Source organism: Vicia villosa, linkage group LG4, assembly GCF_029867415.1.
Source record: "Vicia villosa cultivar HV-30 ecotype Madison, WI linkage group LG4, Vvil1.0, whole genome shotgun sequence".
NCBI classification, from domain to species: domain Eukaryota; kingdom Viridiplantae; phylum Streptophyta; class Magnoliopsida; order Fabales; family Fabaceae; genus Vicia; species Vicia villosa.
Window position 1 is genome coordinate 148,588,537 of NC_081183.1, and position 19,177 is coordinate 148,607,713.

At 34.4% G+C, this 19,177-nt stretch overlaps 2 protein-coding genes across 3 annotated transcripts; one reads left to right on the forward strand and one right to left on the reverse strand.

The window, feature by feature from the left end:
* Nucleotides 1-1,174: 1,174 nt before the first annotated feature.
* On the forward strand, nucleotides 1,175-6,459 carry LOC131595456 (RNA pseudouridine synthase 6, chloroplastic-like). 2 transcript variants are annotated; one of them, XM_058867805.1, is made up of 10 exons: nucleotides 1,175-1,458; nucleotides 1,530-1,658; nucleotides 1,744-1,998; nucleotides 2,096-2,177; nucleotides 3,494-3,609; nucleotides 3,691-3,745; nucleotides 4,275-4,386; nucleotides 5,154-5,323; nucleotides 5,766-6,119; nucleotides 6,210-6,459. In XM_058867805.1, the coding sequence occupies exons 1-9, from the start codon at nucleotides 1,232-1,234 to the stop codon at nucleotides 6,039-6,041; spliced, it is 1,422 nt and encodes a 473-aa protein (XP_058723788.1). In that variant the 5' UTR covers nucleotides 1,175-1,231; the 3' UTR covers nucleotides 6,042-6,119; nucleotides 6,210-6,459. The 2 variants fall into 2 exon arrangements, with proteins under 2 accessions (XP_058723788.1, XP_058723787.1); XM_058867804.1 differs by having other exon boundaries at nucleotides 1,176-1,458; nucleotides 5,766-6,115.
* A 1,241-nt stretch (nucleotides 6,460-7,700) lies between these two features.
* On the reverse strand, nucleotides 7,701-10,573 carry LOC131595455 (beta-glucosidase 46-like). The gene is made up of 12 exons (XM_058867803.1): nucleotides 10,354-10,573; nucleotides 10,196-10,265; nucleotides 10,048-10,106; nucleotides 9,737-9,812; nucleotides 9,576-9,650; nucleotides 9,408-9,495; nucleotides 9,052-9,304; nucleotides 8,861-8,976; nucleotides 8,419-8,674; nucleotides 8,227-8,329; nucleotides 8,048-8,156; nucleotides 7,701-7,897 (listed from the first exon to the last, which is right to left on the reverse strand). The coding sequence occupies exons 1-12, from the start codon at nucleotides 10,507-10,509 to the stop codon at nucleotides 7,705-7,707; spliced, it is 1,554 nt and encodes a 517-aa protein (XP_058723786.1). The 5' UTR covers nucleotides 10,510-10,573; the 3' UTR covers nucleotides 7,701-7,704.
* Nucleotides 10,574-19,177: the final 8,604 nt, after the last annotated feature.

Consider the following 19,177-nt stretch of genomic DNA (forward strand, 5'->3'; position numbering starts at 1 on the left):
TTCATCGAATTATCTTAATTATATAAAAATGAAAAGTTAGATGACACTTTGAATAAGTTCATGCAAATGTATATAGCCAATCAAAAGAAAATTGATGCCTAAATCGAAAACTTAGATGTCCAGATAAGACAGATTGTTAAACATATAGCTAGACAACAAATAAGCACTTTAACTACCAACACTCATACAAATCGAAAAGGATATGTAATGCGATCATAACCAAAAATTGAAGACTACTAAGCAAAAAAGCTTTTGAATATGAAAAAGCAGTTGTTAATGAGGATGTTATGGTAATTTTTTTGTTTCTTTTTGTCTGATTTGTTGCACTGCTTTCTGCGTTTTACTGCTTGCAATTTTATTCATCGCTTTATTTACCCACAAATTTGTTTCATCTCTTTACTCGCCTGCAATTTTGTTTCAATGTTCTTCTCGCATGCAATTTTCTTTCATCGCTTTACTCACCTATAACTTTGTCTCATCGCTTTACTCACCTTTGTGGCTTATTTATTCCTTACTCGTCCCTTTGTTGGAATAAGGTTATGTTCCATTATTTGGGCGGAATGACAAAATTGCTCTATTTCATCATATTCCATCCCATTCTATCAATTTTTGTACCATCAGATTTGGGTGGATTGACAAAATTCCTCTATTTCATCGTGAAGCAGTGGCGGAGCCAAGAACTTTAGACTGTCTGGATAAAAATTTACACCATTGATTATTCATCTGTTTTAATTTTCACACCCTATTTTTACTAATTTTGTCTAAAAATCGGCTACTAAATTGGGAGGAGTACAACAAAAATAGGGGTTGAACCCGGGCGCGTGCTCGGGCTAGCTGGGCCTTGGAACCGCCCCTGTCGTAAAGTATCCAAACAATAGAATGCCATCTTTATTTCATTCCACTCCGTTCTGCGTCATTTCATGCTGTTCCGCTCTATTCCGCTCCGTTCTTTTGATGGTATGTTAACATAGCCTTGGTGATAGTAAAGAACATTTGTTTTTAATCTACTGCATAATTTTTTCAATAATAATAGGTTAGTATTGAATTAAAACATTTTTGAAGGGTGGGAGTTACTGATGGAGGGTGCAGAGAGATTGGTCGTACAAAGGTAGTTTAACCAGAATCAGGTTCAAGATTGGAGCCCAATACTAGGCCTACAATTTTCAAAAATTCAAAACCCACCTCTACTCGATAAGTGAAGTAGTAGTTCGAATTCAAAAACAAAATAGAGATGAGTTCGGTATCAGTGGCGTCACTGTTATTCGCCGGCGGCTACCGTAGCCTCGCCGTCCCTTTAGCGGCACGCGCACTTCGCATTTCACTTAACAAACACCTCACACTACACGCCTCTGGTTGGTGTTGTCGGAGTTCACACAACAGCACCGTCGCACTCTCCGGCGAAACTGTATCCTCAACAACCGACGCCGGAAACTTAACCGCTACTTCTTCTTCCAATAGGTACCTTCCCTATCACTATCTTTTCACCGCTTACACAATTTTTTTATACTGATACTTCCTTTTTCTTCAAGCTACCCTAAGTATGACCGATTGCTTCCATGTCCAAAACACAAATCTCCACCAAGAATTGAACACTTAGTTGTTTCAGAAGGAGGACCTGTATTAGAATACATTTGCAAAACCTTGGATCTTCCTCAATTGTAAGTGGAAAATCATTCTATGAAGTTCATTTGTTAGCTTCATGAAAATTGGATTAAATTAAAACCTAAGTTTTATTTTGTGAAGGTTTGTTGCAGATCTGATTCATTTCGGAGCTGTGCATTTCGCTCTTGTTTGTCCGAAGCCTCCTCCTACTGCTACTGCTGAGCAAATTAGGGTTTTCAAGCAAGTAACGGACCCGTTGGTTCTGCGAAAAAGAGCTTCTATCAAAGGAAAAACTATAAGAGAAGCGCAGAAAACTTTCCGTGTAACTGATGGGGATCAATTTGTTGAACCAGGAACTTATTTGCGAGTGCACGTGCACCCCAAGCGTTTTCATAGGTACATTAAAATGTTTCTTGGATTTGCATCTTTGTTTTTGTTATAGAGGCATGAGATGAAATTATGATAATGTTTGACATTTGAAAGCTCTTTTTAGGTGCTATGAGATTGACTGGAGATCAAGGATTATAGCTGTGAAGGAATCATACGTAGTTTTGGATAAACCTGCTGGCACTTCGGTATGTAATCAATTCTACACTATGCCCTTAGAAATAGTTATTAATTTTGTATAGGATTCTTATAGAATTGTTAATAAATTTTAGATAGTAGACAACAGTTGTAAATCCTGTAATTTTCATGTCCAATGGACATGTTCTACATCGCATGAGTAATTAATTGTCATCTGAATTCAGCTTATTGGTTATTAAGATGATGGGATCTAACAGAAATTCAAGCCAGTAGGAATGAAATTTTGAAGAAAATGATGTTCAGTGCTTCTTGTCAAGTCAGACTAGGTTGGTCAACTGTAATATATTTTAGGAAATAGCATGAAACATGAGAAGAAAATAAACCAAAGTTGTACACTCAGGCTTCCTTAGTTATCACTACCACTGTTTTAAACAAATTGCCTAATTTTATAAAAAGAATAAGGAATTAAGTTCAATTAGGATATAAGCTATCTAACTTGGTAAGGAACACCTGAGCTTTAAAATAAAATTCTAAAATGTTTAAAGAACTTCATTCTTAGGTCATATATGACCCAAGGTCTAGTCTTTCATAGAGTATAAACTATGTCTTTCTATATTCATATTACCTTAACGTTTGTACCTATATTAAGAAAAGTTGGTATTCTAATCAATGTGTACATTTTGTATGACTATTACTAAATTACTCTTTGTGTATAGATGTATTCTATGTTGACTTTTTATATTTCAAGACAATTTGGTAGTATTAAACGTATTTAGAAATTTGTAAAGAGACTTACTTATATTTAGAGAATGACAAATGTTTCAAAGGAGTTTTGTTGTTGAGGACGGAAGGAGTACAATATTTCAAAAATTACTAAAATAATCCAACATCCCTCGTAGTTTCTAATTAGGACCCCTGAATGTCTTCATCAAAGTTTTGAAAAGTTGTTGCCGTGACCCGTGTCCAACATTATTATTTGTCTATGCACAATAGGTGAGATATATAATGTGCTTTTTGATGCCTAATAGGGTAATACCCGATTCCTCCATCTTTTGATAGTCTATGAGGTTTATTACCTGGAAGTCTTTATCAAGCAATAGTGGTATTGGAAAACACTAGTGAGTAAAGATATAGTAATCTCAAGAATTTATTGTTTTTGGGCTAGATGCTCAGTAGGTGGTGGAGATAAATTTTGAGCATTGTCTATGAAGTATGTTTACTAGTTTAGAGGGAGATATATAATTTGGAGTGTCAAGAATTTAATATTCTGAAAAACTTCTCTTCGAATTTATTGATATGTCTACATTATTTGTTAGTCGAGTGCCTAAAGTTTCTGTACAAGTTATTCTTTTCTAATTTTTGCTAGGTAGGTGGCACTACCGACAACATTGAAGAAAGTTGTGCAACCTTTGCAACTCGTGCCTTGGGATTGACAACACCGTTGATGACTACCCATCAGATTGACAACTGCACGGAAAGCTGGTAAATGCCTTTATGTTTAAATAAATTAATGTTGGTCATTCTGGAAATGATAGATAATGTAATACTGTATTTTATGTGCAGTGTAGTATTGGCTAGGAATAAGGAGTATTGCTCTATCTTTCATGGCAAAATACGGGTAATGCTGATGTCATTTCATATTTTATAATAGAACAAAGGACACAAAGACAGAATTTGATTTACTACTGCACCATTGATAAATTATAAGATAAAGGCCATAATAATCCAGAGCATATGCTCCTCAAAGAGGTCAGGACATCTCCCTGCTCCCTTTGCCAACCAAGTGGTTATTTTCAAAATACAACATATGACATAACTCCCTGATACAAACTCAATACTTAAAATAAAACCGAATGCATACTAAATATAAAAACATAAATGCAAACTTCTATCAGTTATTTACCTACTCCTCTCTTTTTCTTTCTCTCATAAACTCTCCACACTTTAAGCCTCTCATATCCCACTTCCACTAACACATCTTCCTCTTTTGACTTGAGGCTCTTGTAGTATCCTAACATTATACTTGTACAATCTTCTACAGTTCTACCTGTAAAACATACACAGAGCATGAGCTGTTTGATCTTTGAAAGTATTCATTTTACTCCAAGTGCAGTGCAAATTATTGATCACTAATTTTTTATTTTCAGGAGAAAAAAGTGAAAAAGCTCTATCTTGCTCTTGCAGCTTCTCCTTTACCAACCGGAATCATTAACCACTATATGCGTCCTATTAACATGGCTCCTCGACTTATTTCTGAAGGTAACTACACAAATTTGAGTTCTTTGTGTTGAAATACGAGAGACTAAGAGGCACCTGAATAAACCGTGTGTCTGAAATCTGAATAGCACTACGGAAGATGTATTATATAGGAAAAGGTATAGCTCATAGTATTAATTACATAGTTATCCTATTCTATTCTAGAATACACTAAGGAATATTCTAGAGAATATTCTCTTTCTATATATACTTAGATAAATTTCAACACTTTGCAAAGATTGTTTGAGAAATTTGAAATAAAATAGTGAAGTAGTAAGTATGTGTATTTTCATTGATCAAGTATTATTAGAAACTCCAATGGGAGAAGCAAACTGCATGGCATGTCTCATGATATCAGTGACTGAGAAACATGAATTCTGAAATTAGTTTTTCCCTTGCCTGATATTTGATATTCCACTCCCCGAAAATAATAAAAGAAAAGATTTGACAATAGAAGACAAAGTGATGCGCTTATACTACACTAAGCAAGTTGTAATATCTTAAGTTTTTTTGCCATATGATTTAGTTAGGTGCATTAGCCAAGTTGGAAAGAGTTACCTAATCAACTTATATATTTTATCTTCTTTGATTCAGTAGAATTCGGATAGGGGTGTTCATTAACAACATGATATGTCGATGGGCAAATGCCTTTCTAGTTTCTAGTGGAAAGTTAAACTTTAAAACGTTTGTTTGCTCTGCGGAGTTGGTAAAAGTTTTCCAGATAAGGGTTTTATATTGTGGATTCAACCCCAGATGTTTATTGAGTGTAGATTTTATCAAGGGATGGCTTCTTTGTCAACTCGAGGTCATGGAATGCAGAAAGGTTCCTTGGCCAACTAGTGTTGTTCAAGATGAATATTGTGTTGAAGACTGTGGGTGGCCATCTCAAGATTACGCATACGAGTGTAAAATCAACCTTCTTACTGGTCGAACTCATCAGGTCTGTTAGCTGTCTTTATGTATTATTTGTATTTTTTCTTTTGTTGATTCTTAATACATTACAACAATTATGAATGATCAATTTAAATACATTTTGTCGGCTGCTACAAATCACTGTTGTAGTGACTAACTCTATTGTTCTAGTAATTGTTGGTAATATTAGGCTATATTTGTGTTAATTATCAAGGAGAGTTGCAACTTTTGAATATTGCGCTCTCCATTAGTTTTCTGGAAGTTAATATCTCTATGGTATCAACCAATTGAATGTCCCGATTCTTTTATATGAAGGGTGACTGGTAGGTTGTCATTTAGCACTGTTTCAAAGTTTAATTTATAATGAGTTAATACAGAAAATTTCCTTATTTCTTTTATTTGATTTTGATTATCTTCTAGGAAAACAAAACTACGGTGTTTTGATAAAAATGACTTCAATTTTAATGCAGATTCGAGCTCAATTTGCTGCTTGTAAGGCACCTTTAATTGGCGATTCTATGTATATGCCTGCTGCAATTGCAGAGATGATTAATCCTGGACTTAATCCATTTGGAAAGTACAAGAAAGATTTCACCAGCGAGAGTGAAAAAGAAGCTGATGTTACAAATTGGATTGCTCAGCACGGAAAAGAGCCAAGTGCTGCAATTGGCCTTCAAGCTTGTCAAATTTCATGGGATGATGATGAACACTTATACAAAGCTGGTTTGCCTTGGTGGAGGTGTTAAAATGCTAGAAATATGCTCGAGTCAAGGACTTGGCACGACACTGAAGTTATGTTTTAGTTTTGCCTCAGTTTTGTGTGAGTATCACTGTCATTCAAGTTGAAAACATCCTGATTCAGTGTTACGACTGATTTATATGTGTGAAAACTGAAGATATGTTTTTACATGCAGATATTCAATAGGAGGAAGAATTGTAATGTATCATTATATGTTGGTTTCGCATTTTGCAGTAAGAGTGCAAAATCTCCCTAAGATGGTGCATGGCTGCATTCTGTCACATACCGGTGAGCGTTGAGCATCCTTTTTTGTTGTAATTAACTTTAAATAGGTAAGTCACACTATAGTTTATTCAGCACTCAAGACCTCTTTCTGAAAATGTATATTATACTTGGATAGTGAAGAATTGAGAATTTTGTCACAATACATTCCACAGGTACACACTTAACATTTTTCTCTATTATGAAATTTGTTTTTAATAGTCTGTAATATTTCATCTATAATTGATTTAGGTTTATAAGATTGTTCAATAAATCCTTCCATTTGCATAGCTTTGAGAAATCTGAAAAATTCTCCAGGATTTCTTGTAGAAGATTTATGCAACTAAATCTGAAGTGTTTATATATGAATGTATTTAAATTCCCTTCTCCATCCATGGTAGCTGGCACAGTAGGTCCACGCATCCCTGATTGAATTAGCTGCAACACATCAGGGCACTTGTCGCTCCTTCATTCCTAATTTGGGCAATGAACCTGCCTTTATGTAACACAGCCCCAACAAGTGTTGGATTGGAATTAAAGAACTTTAGGCCATGGAGAATACCTCCCCTAATGAATATTTTAATCCAGGGTCGAGAATCTCGACCCTAGATTTGAGAGAGTAAGTAACGAGGCAGAGAAATGAATAATAATGATGACACAATAGGAAGAGAAATGGAACTTTGCATCTTGAAAATAGAAAACGGTGATGTATATCCACTTTGCTTCTTGAAAATAATGATGGCACATTAAACGTCACTTTTTTTATGTGACCCGACCCGGATCTACATCCCCTTGAAAAATTAGGTTTTTTAAAAATAAAAACCCAAAAAAATTGGGGTGGCTGATGACAACGTTTCGGCTGAGCAAAACGTACGATTCCACCGAGTTCTATGCTTCCGATTTCAACATAGACGCAGCACGGCAGCATGCTTCAGGGACGGAAACTCGTCCGTTTTTATGAGTTGACTCTCGTTTTTACATACACTGGTCGAGATGTACCCTTGGTGCCTATGGCATCGAATATAAGGTCTGTCTTTTTATGCTCACTCCTAAATATGAAGTTAAAAGACATTTCATTCAAATTCACCATATATAGTCCATTACTGAATTCTTGAACTGACAGCGGTAGAACTGAAGCACAACAGCTTTTTCATCGTATAATCCAAAAGTGTAGCCGCAAACTTAATTCAAGTGTTTTCTTATTAAAGGTGCATAATTCAACTCTAACTAAAACAAAATTCCTTCGAATTGAAGGTACGTAAACAACTTTAACTGAAATCAAATTCCTTCTCATTGAAGGTACATAGACCACTCTAAATTAATTCACATTTCTTCTCATGATGTTTATGTGCCTTTCAATGAGAGAATTTGATTCATTTTTAGGGTTTGCACCAGTTTTTCTATCATCATCATTTCTGGCAGAAGGTTTCTGTTTTATGCTTCACTATGAATTCCTTGTACCAACGTGCTGATAATCTGGGAGTTCTCTTGAGTGTTGCATAATCAACATGGTGGAGTCCATATCTTACTGTATATCCTCGTAACCACTCAGAGTTGTCAAGTAAGGACCAGACAAAATACCCCCTAACATCAGCTCCCTTCCTGAAAAGTGACAACCAGTCATAAGCAAACAAAAAGACAGCTCGGTTGACAAGTGACAACGCACACACAAACCCACAGAGAAAGATAGTTAAATTTCAAAATGCACTTCAAATAGCTAAGTGCTTATCTTGAATTTTCATATATTCCTACCTTATGGCCTCCAGTAAGGAATCTAAATGACCCGCCATGTAGTTTTTTCTGTTGAAATCATCAAGGTATTGCTCATCTGTGTAAATCCGGTTGTTCGACTCACCGTACCCTAACAAAAAATTATTAAAACAGAAAAATACAAACTCCATGCATTAAAGGACTAACTTCTTTATACATACCGTTTTCAGTTATGAACATTGGGGTGTTATTGTATCTGTTTTTAACATAGGTGACAGTTTTCTCCATTCCTTGTGGATAAACAGATTGCCATTCAATTGAAGTCTGCGTACACATATTTAGAAGATTTAGAAATAAGCTGAAGGAAAATATTAGTTCTCGTTAACCATTATGATTAGGTTGAAAATACTAACAGGTTTGCGAATTGAAACTCCATATTTTGTTTCACTCTGTTGGTATGAACCCTCCGTTCTGGTGACCCCTGGCCCCGGTTCACATTTGGAGTAGAAGCAATCCTTAACATAGTAAGTTGTATAGTGATTGATGCCAATAAAATCCAATCCACTCTTTAGTTTCTCTCTGTCTTTGTTGGAAAATTTGGGTAATATATTTCCTAGAATCTTCTGCATAATTGGAGGGTATTCACCAAATATGATTGGGTCCAAGATCCTGCTTTGGACTGTTAATTAAACTATGTACATACTTAGAGAATGAGAATATTTGAAGGTGGATTGGACACCAATGCATTTAGTTGCATACTTATTTTTATTTTCTTAAATGTTTGTGTCAGTGTTTCATAGTGTGTAAGCTGATAAAAGATATTAAAAGATTTTTTTGTTGAAGGGAAGGATATACCAGTTATGGGTGAACGTTTGTGCTCTTTCTGTGGCCAACTTATCTGCCACTGAGTTGCTGATGGGTTCAAACCAGTCACAGTTCATGACAATACCAATTTTACCACCTTGCTCGACCTGAATTTTATCATCTTAGCAGATTTAAAGGTGGATTTCTTTTTAATGAATAGAATGTTATACACTAAAGAGTACCTGGTATTTGGTTCTATAAATATATACTGCAGCTGCATGTGATAGGATTACGTTGTGAGCAGCCACATATGGCTCCTTCTCTGAATCTCCTTCGCTACAATTTCCAAATGGTTTAGAGCAACGAAATGGTGGAGCTATTCCTTGGCGGTAACTGTAGGTGGCCAGATAATCTGGTTCATTGAAGGTTGCCCAGTACTTTACCCTGTCACCAAATGATTTAAAACAAAGGTCTGCGAGATATATGAAATCTTCCCTGTGCATCAAGTATTGATTAATATTAGCTTATGTGTGTTGAACTACTCCAATTAAATGATGTCAAGAAAAATAAAAGAAAGGCTAAATAGTCAGTTGCTTACTGTAATTCTGGACTTAGCCAACCTCCATATCTATCTTCCAGTTCTTGAGGTAAATCAAAATGAGATATTGTTACAAATGGTTGAATTCCTGCAAGTTTTCCAATCAATGTGTGTGAATAAGTCTAATTAATATTTTACTAGCTGATGCCATAAGAACTAGAAATAAACCTTTGAGAAGCAAAGCATCTATAAGTCGATTGTAGTAGCTGATGCCACCAGAATTGACTTCTCCAAATCTGCCTTCTGTAGAAATAAAAAGATAAGGAGAATAATTGAGTTCAAGCAGCTGGTAATCTCTAAATTGAGAAATATAAAATAAAGAAGCATACTTGGTAGAACTCTTGCCCATGAAACTGAGAACCTGTAGCTATTGACTTCCATGGCTTCCATTAGCCCAATATCCTCCTGTACTAATCCACAATAATCTCACTACTTGTGTCTCACTATTTATATGTTTCTTTTGTAATTTTTACATTAAAAAAAAGGTAGCATTTCTTTTTATTTAGTTTGATAAAATACTCTTATGTGTTCAACCTTTTTACTAATTAAGTGTATAATTAAAAAAAGAGTGAGTGTTATTTTGTAATCAATCATTAACTATTTTTATAATTTTGATTTCTGAAATTTTTGAGATGCATACCAGATAGCGATTATATTGATCTACGGCAACATCCCCATTACTTCCATCCATTATTTTATCTGCAATAATTGGTTTCATTAACATCATCTTAAATTTGTTTAAGAGATAATTAATTAAGCAAAATCATTTTAATTATGATCATCACCACCTGGTGTTTGGTGAGTAAATACATCCCAGTCACTTGGCCCTTTCCCATCACTCATGTAAGCTCCTTCATACTACATAATCATCGTTAATTAAGGAATTGATTAATAATTAACAAGTCACAAAGCATATATTAAAATAGGAAATGAATGAATGAATGACCTGATAAGCAGAAGAAGCAGTTCCAAAGAGGAAGTTGGTAGGTAAAGGAGATGGATCCAAACTATTTTTCAGGGAACATGAGAATGATATTAATAATGATAAAGCAATAAAAAGTATTTCCACAAACAAAGATTTTGGATTTGTACAGGACTTCATTGCATAGAATAATGCACTTGCCAATTGTTATAGAACTTTAAACTTTTATATTGCCATGGTATTTAGAAGTGAAAGACAATGCATATAATTATTTTTTTAATGTTTAATAAGGAAGCAAAGTCTTAATTAATTGGTCAAAAAGAGGAAGCAAAGTCTAATTAATTTATATATTGTTCAAAGTTCAAACATGATGTTGAGAAAAAGACTCATATAACAGTGGAAAAATAACTTGGACTATAAGTATCAGCAGCCTTTTATTAAATTAAAAATAAGAAGAGTGCTATAATCACATTCCAGCAGCCTTTTATTAAATTATAAATAAGAAAAGTGCTATCATCATATTCTTGGCAACATACTCTTTTTATGGGTTATAATCTGTATTCTTCAAACTTCAGTTTTTGATGAATTAACAGAGTTTTGTTTCCAATCATATCTCACAAAATCCTATTAGTTTATGCACATTTCTATTAATGGAATCATGGTTAGCAATGTTGTGTAAAAAAAAATATGAGCCAATTTTGTACTGTTCTTGTTATCATTGATCACTGGTAGAGAAATATATGTTTTCAAAACTACATGACTAAATATTAAGCGATATTGATGAGAAAATTATGTACGAAATATGATAATAAAATACAAAAAATACCCCTTTTGTGCTACTTATGTTTTATTTTTCCTAATGGTATAGTAAATTACAACTGCTAATTATTATCACAATACTTTCTCTAAATGTCTAACTTGTAAAGGAGGAACTGAAAGTGTTGCTTCCCGAGAGCTTTGGTAAAAATATCCGCTAGTTGCATGTTTGTACGAATTTAGAAGGTGAAAATGTTACCCGCTTGAATGTGATCTCGAATAAAATGACAATCAATTTTAATATGCCTTGAATGTTCATGAAAAGTTGGATTAGCGACAATGTGGAGAGTCGTTAGACTATGTTGGTTTATGGCAGAAGAAACTTAGAAATTGAAGAAAGAAGTACGAGTAACAGGTAAACAAATGAAATAGGGAAATTCGGTTTTTATTTCAAAATGCAACAATACATTTAATAGTATTTTGAATTCAAAACAGAACACTATCAGTATTCCAAAAAAAAAAAAAGGAACATGGGATAACAACCTACTTCCTCCTAAAGTTTAGAGTCACTTATTGACTAACTCCAACAAAATAGAAACAAATTATAAAATAATAAAACAACCAGTAGTCCTAAATCAAATAATTAACACTAAAGCAAATAATTAACATACTATCACAAAATAAGCACATAGACATTGAATGAAGAACTCCAAGAGACTTGAGTAATGATTTAATCCAAGTAAGCTCACAACTAATAGTGGAGATAAAGTGATATTTAGCTTCATCACAAGATCGAGAAATAATCGGTTGCTCTTAGTCTTCTAAGATCCAGAGAGAGATCAACGAGTCAAAAGACATGTGACATGTTTCAAATCACAATAAACGGTAAGTTGTAAAGTACTATATTTAGCGAGGAAAAGACCTTGCCTTGGATGTCACATTATATGGTGAAGAACTCGTAGAACAACATTCCAACGTGCTTCTTTAAGACTTTGCAAAAATTGAGTTAAAGTATAAACATCGTAATAAAGTACTGGGAGAAGTTGATTCATTTTTACCATTGAAGCTCACCTTTTTTTTTTAAAATTTTCTTTTTATGATTCATGTATTATTTTTTAACCTTTTTATTATGTTCACCTGTATTATAAATAGCTAAACACCTTTTTTTTATCAGGGATTAGTAATTGAGTTTGACAATAACTAGATTGTCCACCCGTGCTCCGCACGGATATATTAAAAATAAAATTACATTATTTTATAATAATTCATATTAAATTTTTATATTTGCATATAAAATTAGTTTATAGTCCATTCAGCTTATGTTTGAAATTATACTTTTAATTTTTTAATTAGAAACAATAATATCTATTATGGTTGCATTTATATATTAAAACATTAAGAGTATAAAAATATTACTACTTAAACTTTAATAAGTTTAACATTTAATTTATAATTTATATTAATTTTTGTACAAATGAATATAATTGTAATAATCGTAATATCGTAGAAATAAAAAAAATTAGATTTAAAATAAATATATTTATGTCAACAACAATTGCATATTTATAGTTAATATACTAAAAATATCAAATTTGAGAAAAAAATAATTTTCACTACAGTAGTGAAAAATATGTAGCTATTAAAATTTCAAAAGCACAATAATGAAATTACGTTCTAGTACATCACGTTATTCTATATATAAAACATTTACATGTAATAAATCTATATAATACACAAATGGTTGAATATGCAATTATTGATTTTATTTTATTAATTAGATCATATAGTATTGATTAAATAAATATTTTATTTATTAGCACTATTATTAATTTTATTTTATTAATTAGATCATATTAACTTTTATTAAATAAATATTTTATTTATTAGCATTATTATCAAATTTTGAATACCAATTAATTAGAATAATAAAATGACAATCAACTTTACTATATTGAAAATAAAATGACAATCAACTTTATTATATTGAAAATAATAGGACAAATCAATTGCACAACATGCTTGCAAATCACAATTGTTCTGATTATTCTCATTTTGGTTTGACTCCTCCACTCTCTCCAATGTGGCTGTCATTCCTGTCATTCCTCGCCAGAAAAAAAATGAAAATTCATCAAAACCAAAACAATAACAAACAAAAAAACATCAATGAACCACATATTATCATCACACTTATCACTGTATAATTTATATATTCTCCTTTCTTCCGAGCATTCAAATCAGGTAAAAGTTTGCATTTGAAGCCCTTAACACACTGACCCAATTTAAAAAACTCACATAATATAGACTTGGGATCAACCCGTGACAAAATTCAGATAAATTAGTTTCCAGCACACTAAATAACACAAACTTGTTAAGAAAAGAGCATGAAAAAGAAAGAGGAAGAATAAAAGAAAGATGATGGTGAGAATATGAGTTTTGGTGGAAACCCTAGCAAAGTGATTTGAAAACCCTATTTGCACTTTTTTCTCTTGTCAAAGTTGAAGAGATCGGATGAAGTTGATAAGCAGACAGATTTGAAAAAAAGTCTATCTAGATCTGCAAATGAAGTTATTAGATTTACGGTTATTTATGGGATATGTGATATGTAACGGTTATAGGAACCGTTTTTTTGCTTATGGAAGATAAACTATTTTGTAACTGCTGTAGAAGGAGAAGGATGCACCAAATGTGAAATTATCGTAGAAGTTGGAAGAAGAAATATCACGTTGGATATTTTACCCATTAATAAAAAATAGTAACCGAAAAAAACAGAAATAAAATATTGCATTAAAATAGTAATTTATGGCACCTTTAATGAATAGTTAAAGAGATGAAAAAAAACTAAAAATTAAAAAGTTGTAGGTGGTTATGAAATAGAAAAGATATATATATATATATATATATATATATATATATATATATATATATATATATATATATATATATATATATATATATATATATATATATATAAAGAATAGTAATAATATTAAAAGATATTTATTAATATTTCTTATGATATATAAAAAAATTATTTGATAAACTAATTTTCAAAAACAGTTTAAAAGTTTTAAAAAATTAGTAATTTCAACTTTAAAAATTATCGTACTAACTTATATAAATAAAAAATATATTTTATTAAATGCCAAGATTAAAATTTGAATTATATAAAATTAAATATATGATTTAGCCCCAGAATAAAATTGAGACAAATTCAATTTTTATAATAATTTACACCAAAATATATTATTACTATTAAAATTAAAGAAATATTAAAAAAAGTCATTTGATAAATTATTTTTCAAAAACAGTTTTAAAATTAAAAATAAATTTCTTAATTTAAATTTTAAAAATTATTATTCTAATTTATATAAATGAATTTTCTTAAAATTATATTTCATCATTTAATTTTGAGTTATATAAAATTTAATATATGATGTAGTTACTAATTAACAATTTATATAAAAATAGGAATAAAGTTTTAAATAGTTTTATTCTTACTTGATTTCTTTAAATTTTTGTTGAGTAGTAATTATTAATATATTTTTTTTTGTTTTTTACTTTTATATTATCATAATTGTAGTATATTAGTTATAATTAAAGTAATTATAAAATGGATTTTGTTATTGTTATTAATATTTATTTTTAATAAGGGACAATTTATTATGTTGTTATTATTATTATTATTATTATTATTATTATTATTTATTTTTAATATAGGGTCAATTTAGTAAATAACACATTAGGGTTTTTTGTTAAGAATAGCTATCATGGTGACACGTGGCTAGGGAATAGCTATCATGATGACACGTGGCTAGGGTTGCCATCATGACAACCTTTCATTTATATATATTAAGATATTGTATCCTTGGATGCAATTTCTAGTTTAATTGATTGTTCTAATGTGTTTAATTACCGGTACATTGATTTATGTTTTATTTTGGAAAACATGAATGAAATTAGTAAATCTTCAAATTCGGTATTCTAGCCTACCACCACAAAAGAATATGGGTGGATCCTTGAAATTTATATGTTTCGGTTTTATCTAAAAACTTAACCTTAATTGTATATGAAAATTTCTTTAGTCACCTCTCTATGGGGTCACCCCCAGCGAAAATCCCAAAATATCCCTGCTTCGGAAATGAACTTCCGAAGCGCTTTTTTTTTTAAAAAAAATTTCCATAATTCGGAAGTGCATCTCCGAAAACATCTCATGGGGGGTGTCTTCGGAGATGAACTTCCGAAAACACCTCATGGGGGTGAATTCGGAAGTTCATTTCCGAATTATGCAGAAACTGTGTTTTTTTTTATGTTTTATCTAGCATTTTAATTAAACGTAAACGCCAAATAAAATAAGCAATAGATAAATTGAAAATACTAATATGATAAATAAACAAAAAAAATACTAATCCGATGAAAATAATATATACAAACCGAAACAAATAAAAATAGTGTGCTAAAGATACAATCCGAAAACAAAAAATAAATAAACCCGACCACTACTGGGTGTGCCTAACCCTCTCACCCTGGGCCCTCCTCTGCCGCCTGTACCCCGCCGCACGGTCCGCATCAGTAACGATCATCTCCATCACGGCGACTGCATCTGGACCGCCCTGCTGAACGACACCTCGATCCAACGCGTCCCGCCCAAGCATCTCTATCCGCTGGCAGATCGGCAGGAGATCAATGGCGTGGTCATCCTCGGCCTGCTGGTTCTCCAGGATCTCCTCATGTGCTGGCCTAGGAGCGCCGGGAACGTCGGGTCTTAGCAGAGGATGGGACACCCGGTAGAACCATGTGACGTACCCCTCCTCACTGTGCCAGTCCTGTGCGACCCGAGTGAGACGGTACTCCTGCGGTACCACATGATGCTGCCAGTCCTCCCATATGGCAGTGAGCTGCACTCGGGTCACTGTGTCGGGAGCAGCCTCAAAGGGTGACCTGGATATCCGCTGCACGAATCCAAACTGACGCATGCACCGCTCAGGGAGATACCGGACCATGATGCCGGTCCCGCATGCCAACCAGCCTGAATATAGAGCAATGCCGTCAAAGGGGACAATCTGAGCGTAGTCGACGAACGGCCTCCAGGTGACGTCGTCGTGCATCGTGCGGTCCAGGTACAAACGGTATGGTCCCACCGCATCGTTCCCCCTCTGGAGAGCGTATCTGGCGGCCCTGGGCATGGCGTCCACGTACGCAGGATCGATGTGAAAGCCGTGGATGCGGGAGAAGTAGGAGATGATCCAGCTCTGAAACAGAAACACGATAATGTATTAAAAATAAATACGAAACATAATAAATAAATACGATAATGTGTTAAAATAAAACGTACCGTAAGCAGTGTGCAGGATCCGACCAACTGCATCGTCCTCTAGTTGGAGGCCTCATTCAGCTTCTGGTAGAGATATGCCAGAGTAGCTGCCCCCCAGTTCCACTGGTGAACGGTATCCAGGTCCATGAAGTAGCGGAGGTAGGTCACGTCGACGTACCTGGCACTCTTATCCACAAAGCATGCAGCGCCTACCACATGCATGTACCAGCACCGGAGAGCGCAGCCGCGGTGATACTCTGTGAATAGCTCGTCACCCTCACCCTTAGCCTCGGCAGCCGCGTCCAGGTGGTGCTCAAAATAAGTGCTTAGTGTGGTGAACCGGACATGAGGCCCAGATGTCGTGACGCACTCAAAGTGAGCAACCTCGTGCTCCATGCCCAAATAGAGTGTCATCCACTCAATGGCCTCGACCCTCTGGATCCGGGAGTGGTGCAACAGTGGCCCCCTAATAGGCAGGTGGAGAAGACACTGCACGTCGTGCAAGGTGATCGTCATCTCCCCAACCGGCAGGTGGAAAGAGGACGTCTCCTTGTGCCAGCGCTCCACAAATGCCCACTGCATGCCGGTGCTGATGGTGGTGTAACCCGTCATGCAGAGCCCGCAAAGCCCTGAACCTCGCACATGGTCGTTAAACCACTCAGCTGTTGGTTTAAACAGACTAAATATCTTCCGAGCGTGGTTCACCATTTTCAACGGCTCTCGCTCCTGTTGAAAAAAAAACAAATAAACGACATATATTAAATAAGCGACATATATTAAATAAGCGACAAATAAACGGTTAAACTATAAAAAATGGTGACAATTAAACGGTTAAATTAAAAAAATACCTCTCCCTCCCAGATCCGCCGAGCGACGTGATCGTGGTAGTGAATCAGCACAGAGGTGTCAAAGGGCCCTCCCGGATAGCCGTCCTCCTGCTCATCCTCCTCCCCGGCTGGAGGGTCAACTTCCGGTACCCCCTCCGGCTCGTGGTAAGTCACTGCTGCCACCTCCTCCTCCTCCTCCTCTCGCTGGCGGGAAGAAGATGCCCGAGCCAGCCGACTCCTAGATCCTGAACCAGATGTACCCTCTCCCACGTCCACGGGAACTCGCACACGGCGTCCCCGGCCCTGCCCCCGTCCCTGGGTCGACGCCAGCTGCGCCGCCGCCTGCTCGCGTCTAGCCGACGCAGTCTGGGACTCTCTCCCCTGTCTGATGCGTGCTGGTTGGTTGCCTGACATGTTCCTGTAAACAATCGAAATAGATTAATATGCGAGGCAAATGAAAAAACAAAAAAAAAATGAACTTCTGGTACAGTTCGGAAGTTCATTTCCGAAAACTGGGATGGAGGTGTTTTCGGAAATGAACTTCCGAAACACCCCTGCGCAGACCTTCAATACAGCCTCCAATGGCAGACCCAAAAAACCTAAACCAAAACTACTTTTATGCCTACTAAACATCCTAATATCAGTACTAACCTATCTTAATGTGATTTTTTCAGTTTCTAAACACCCTATTAGAGTTTATTCAAATAGATCTAAAACTTGAAATAACAATGTAGAACTTACCAATTAGTGTTTGATGATGAGTTTGGAAGAAGACTTGGGAATGCTCTTTGATGTTACACTTGATTTTGGCAGAAAATTTGAAGAGGGGTTGTGTTTTGATTTGAGTTAGGGTAAATGAATGGGGGAGGGGGAGTGTTTTGTTAAATCTGCAGAACGCGCAGTATTTCAGAAGTGAACTTCCGAAATGCTGTTTTCGGAAATGAACTTCCGAAATAAGACAAGTTTTTCAAAAAAAAAAGGCACTTTCGGAGATGCATCTCCGAAAACGCCTTTTTCTTGCATTTCGGAAATGAACTTCCGAAGTCAGGGGTAGTTTGGGTTTTTCACCAGAGGTGACCAAGAAGACATGGGAGTTGATAAAGAAATTTTCATTGTATATTCAAAGGGATTGAGGAGTTTGTTTAAGATGTTAATGGCTTAATTTATTCGGTAGAAATTTATTTTGCCCAATTTTCAAATTGAAGGATTAAGAGTCAACGAAAAATAAATAATCCTTCCATAATATATTTAACATAAGATATACTACATACTATCATCATAACGTTACTTTAGCTAAACCTTCTAAATTTTAGAGGATTGATTGAGAAAATCTCTTATTATTTTAGATTGTCAATTTTGAGTAAAGAGTTTAAAAGTAGTGTGCTGTCCGTCTAAACTAGATTTATACTATCATTTGTTAGAATTATAACATTCAACCATGTCATATCACTATTTTAAAATTAAAACAGTGACTTAACGGGATACACAATTAATTTTATATTATCATCTAATAGAATTATAATATATAGTCAGTGGCGGAGTCAGAAATTTTATGGAGCCTGGGTAAAAATTTTATACCATATTTTTATTAATTTTATACTCTATCTCTACTAATTTTGCTTTTGATTTTGTCTAAAAATTATGTGCTTGATTTTGTCCAAAAATTTCACACCATATTTTTACTAATTTTGCCCTTAATTTTGTCTAAAAATTACTAATTTTGTCATTGGTGTTGTCTAAAAATCGACTATTAAGTGGGGAGTATACACTGAAAGGAAGAGTTGAGCTCGAGCGCGTGTCCGGGCTCGCTGGCTGTAGCTCCACCTATGTATTTAGCCATATTATATCAGTATTTTAAAATTAAAACTGTAATTTGACGGGATACACGTCCATGATTGACCGACAACGTAAAAATACTTTACATTATCGGTGTATATATATTTTTTTCTTTGAG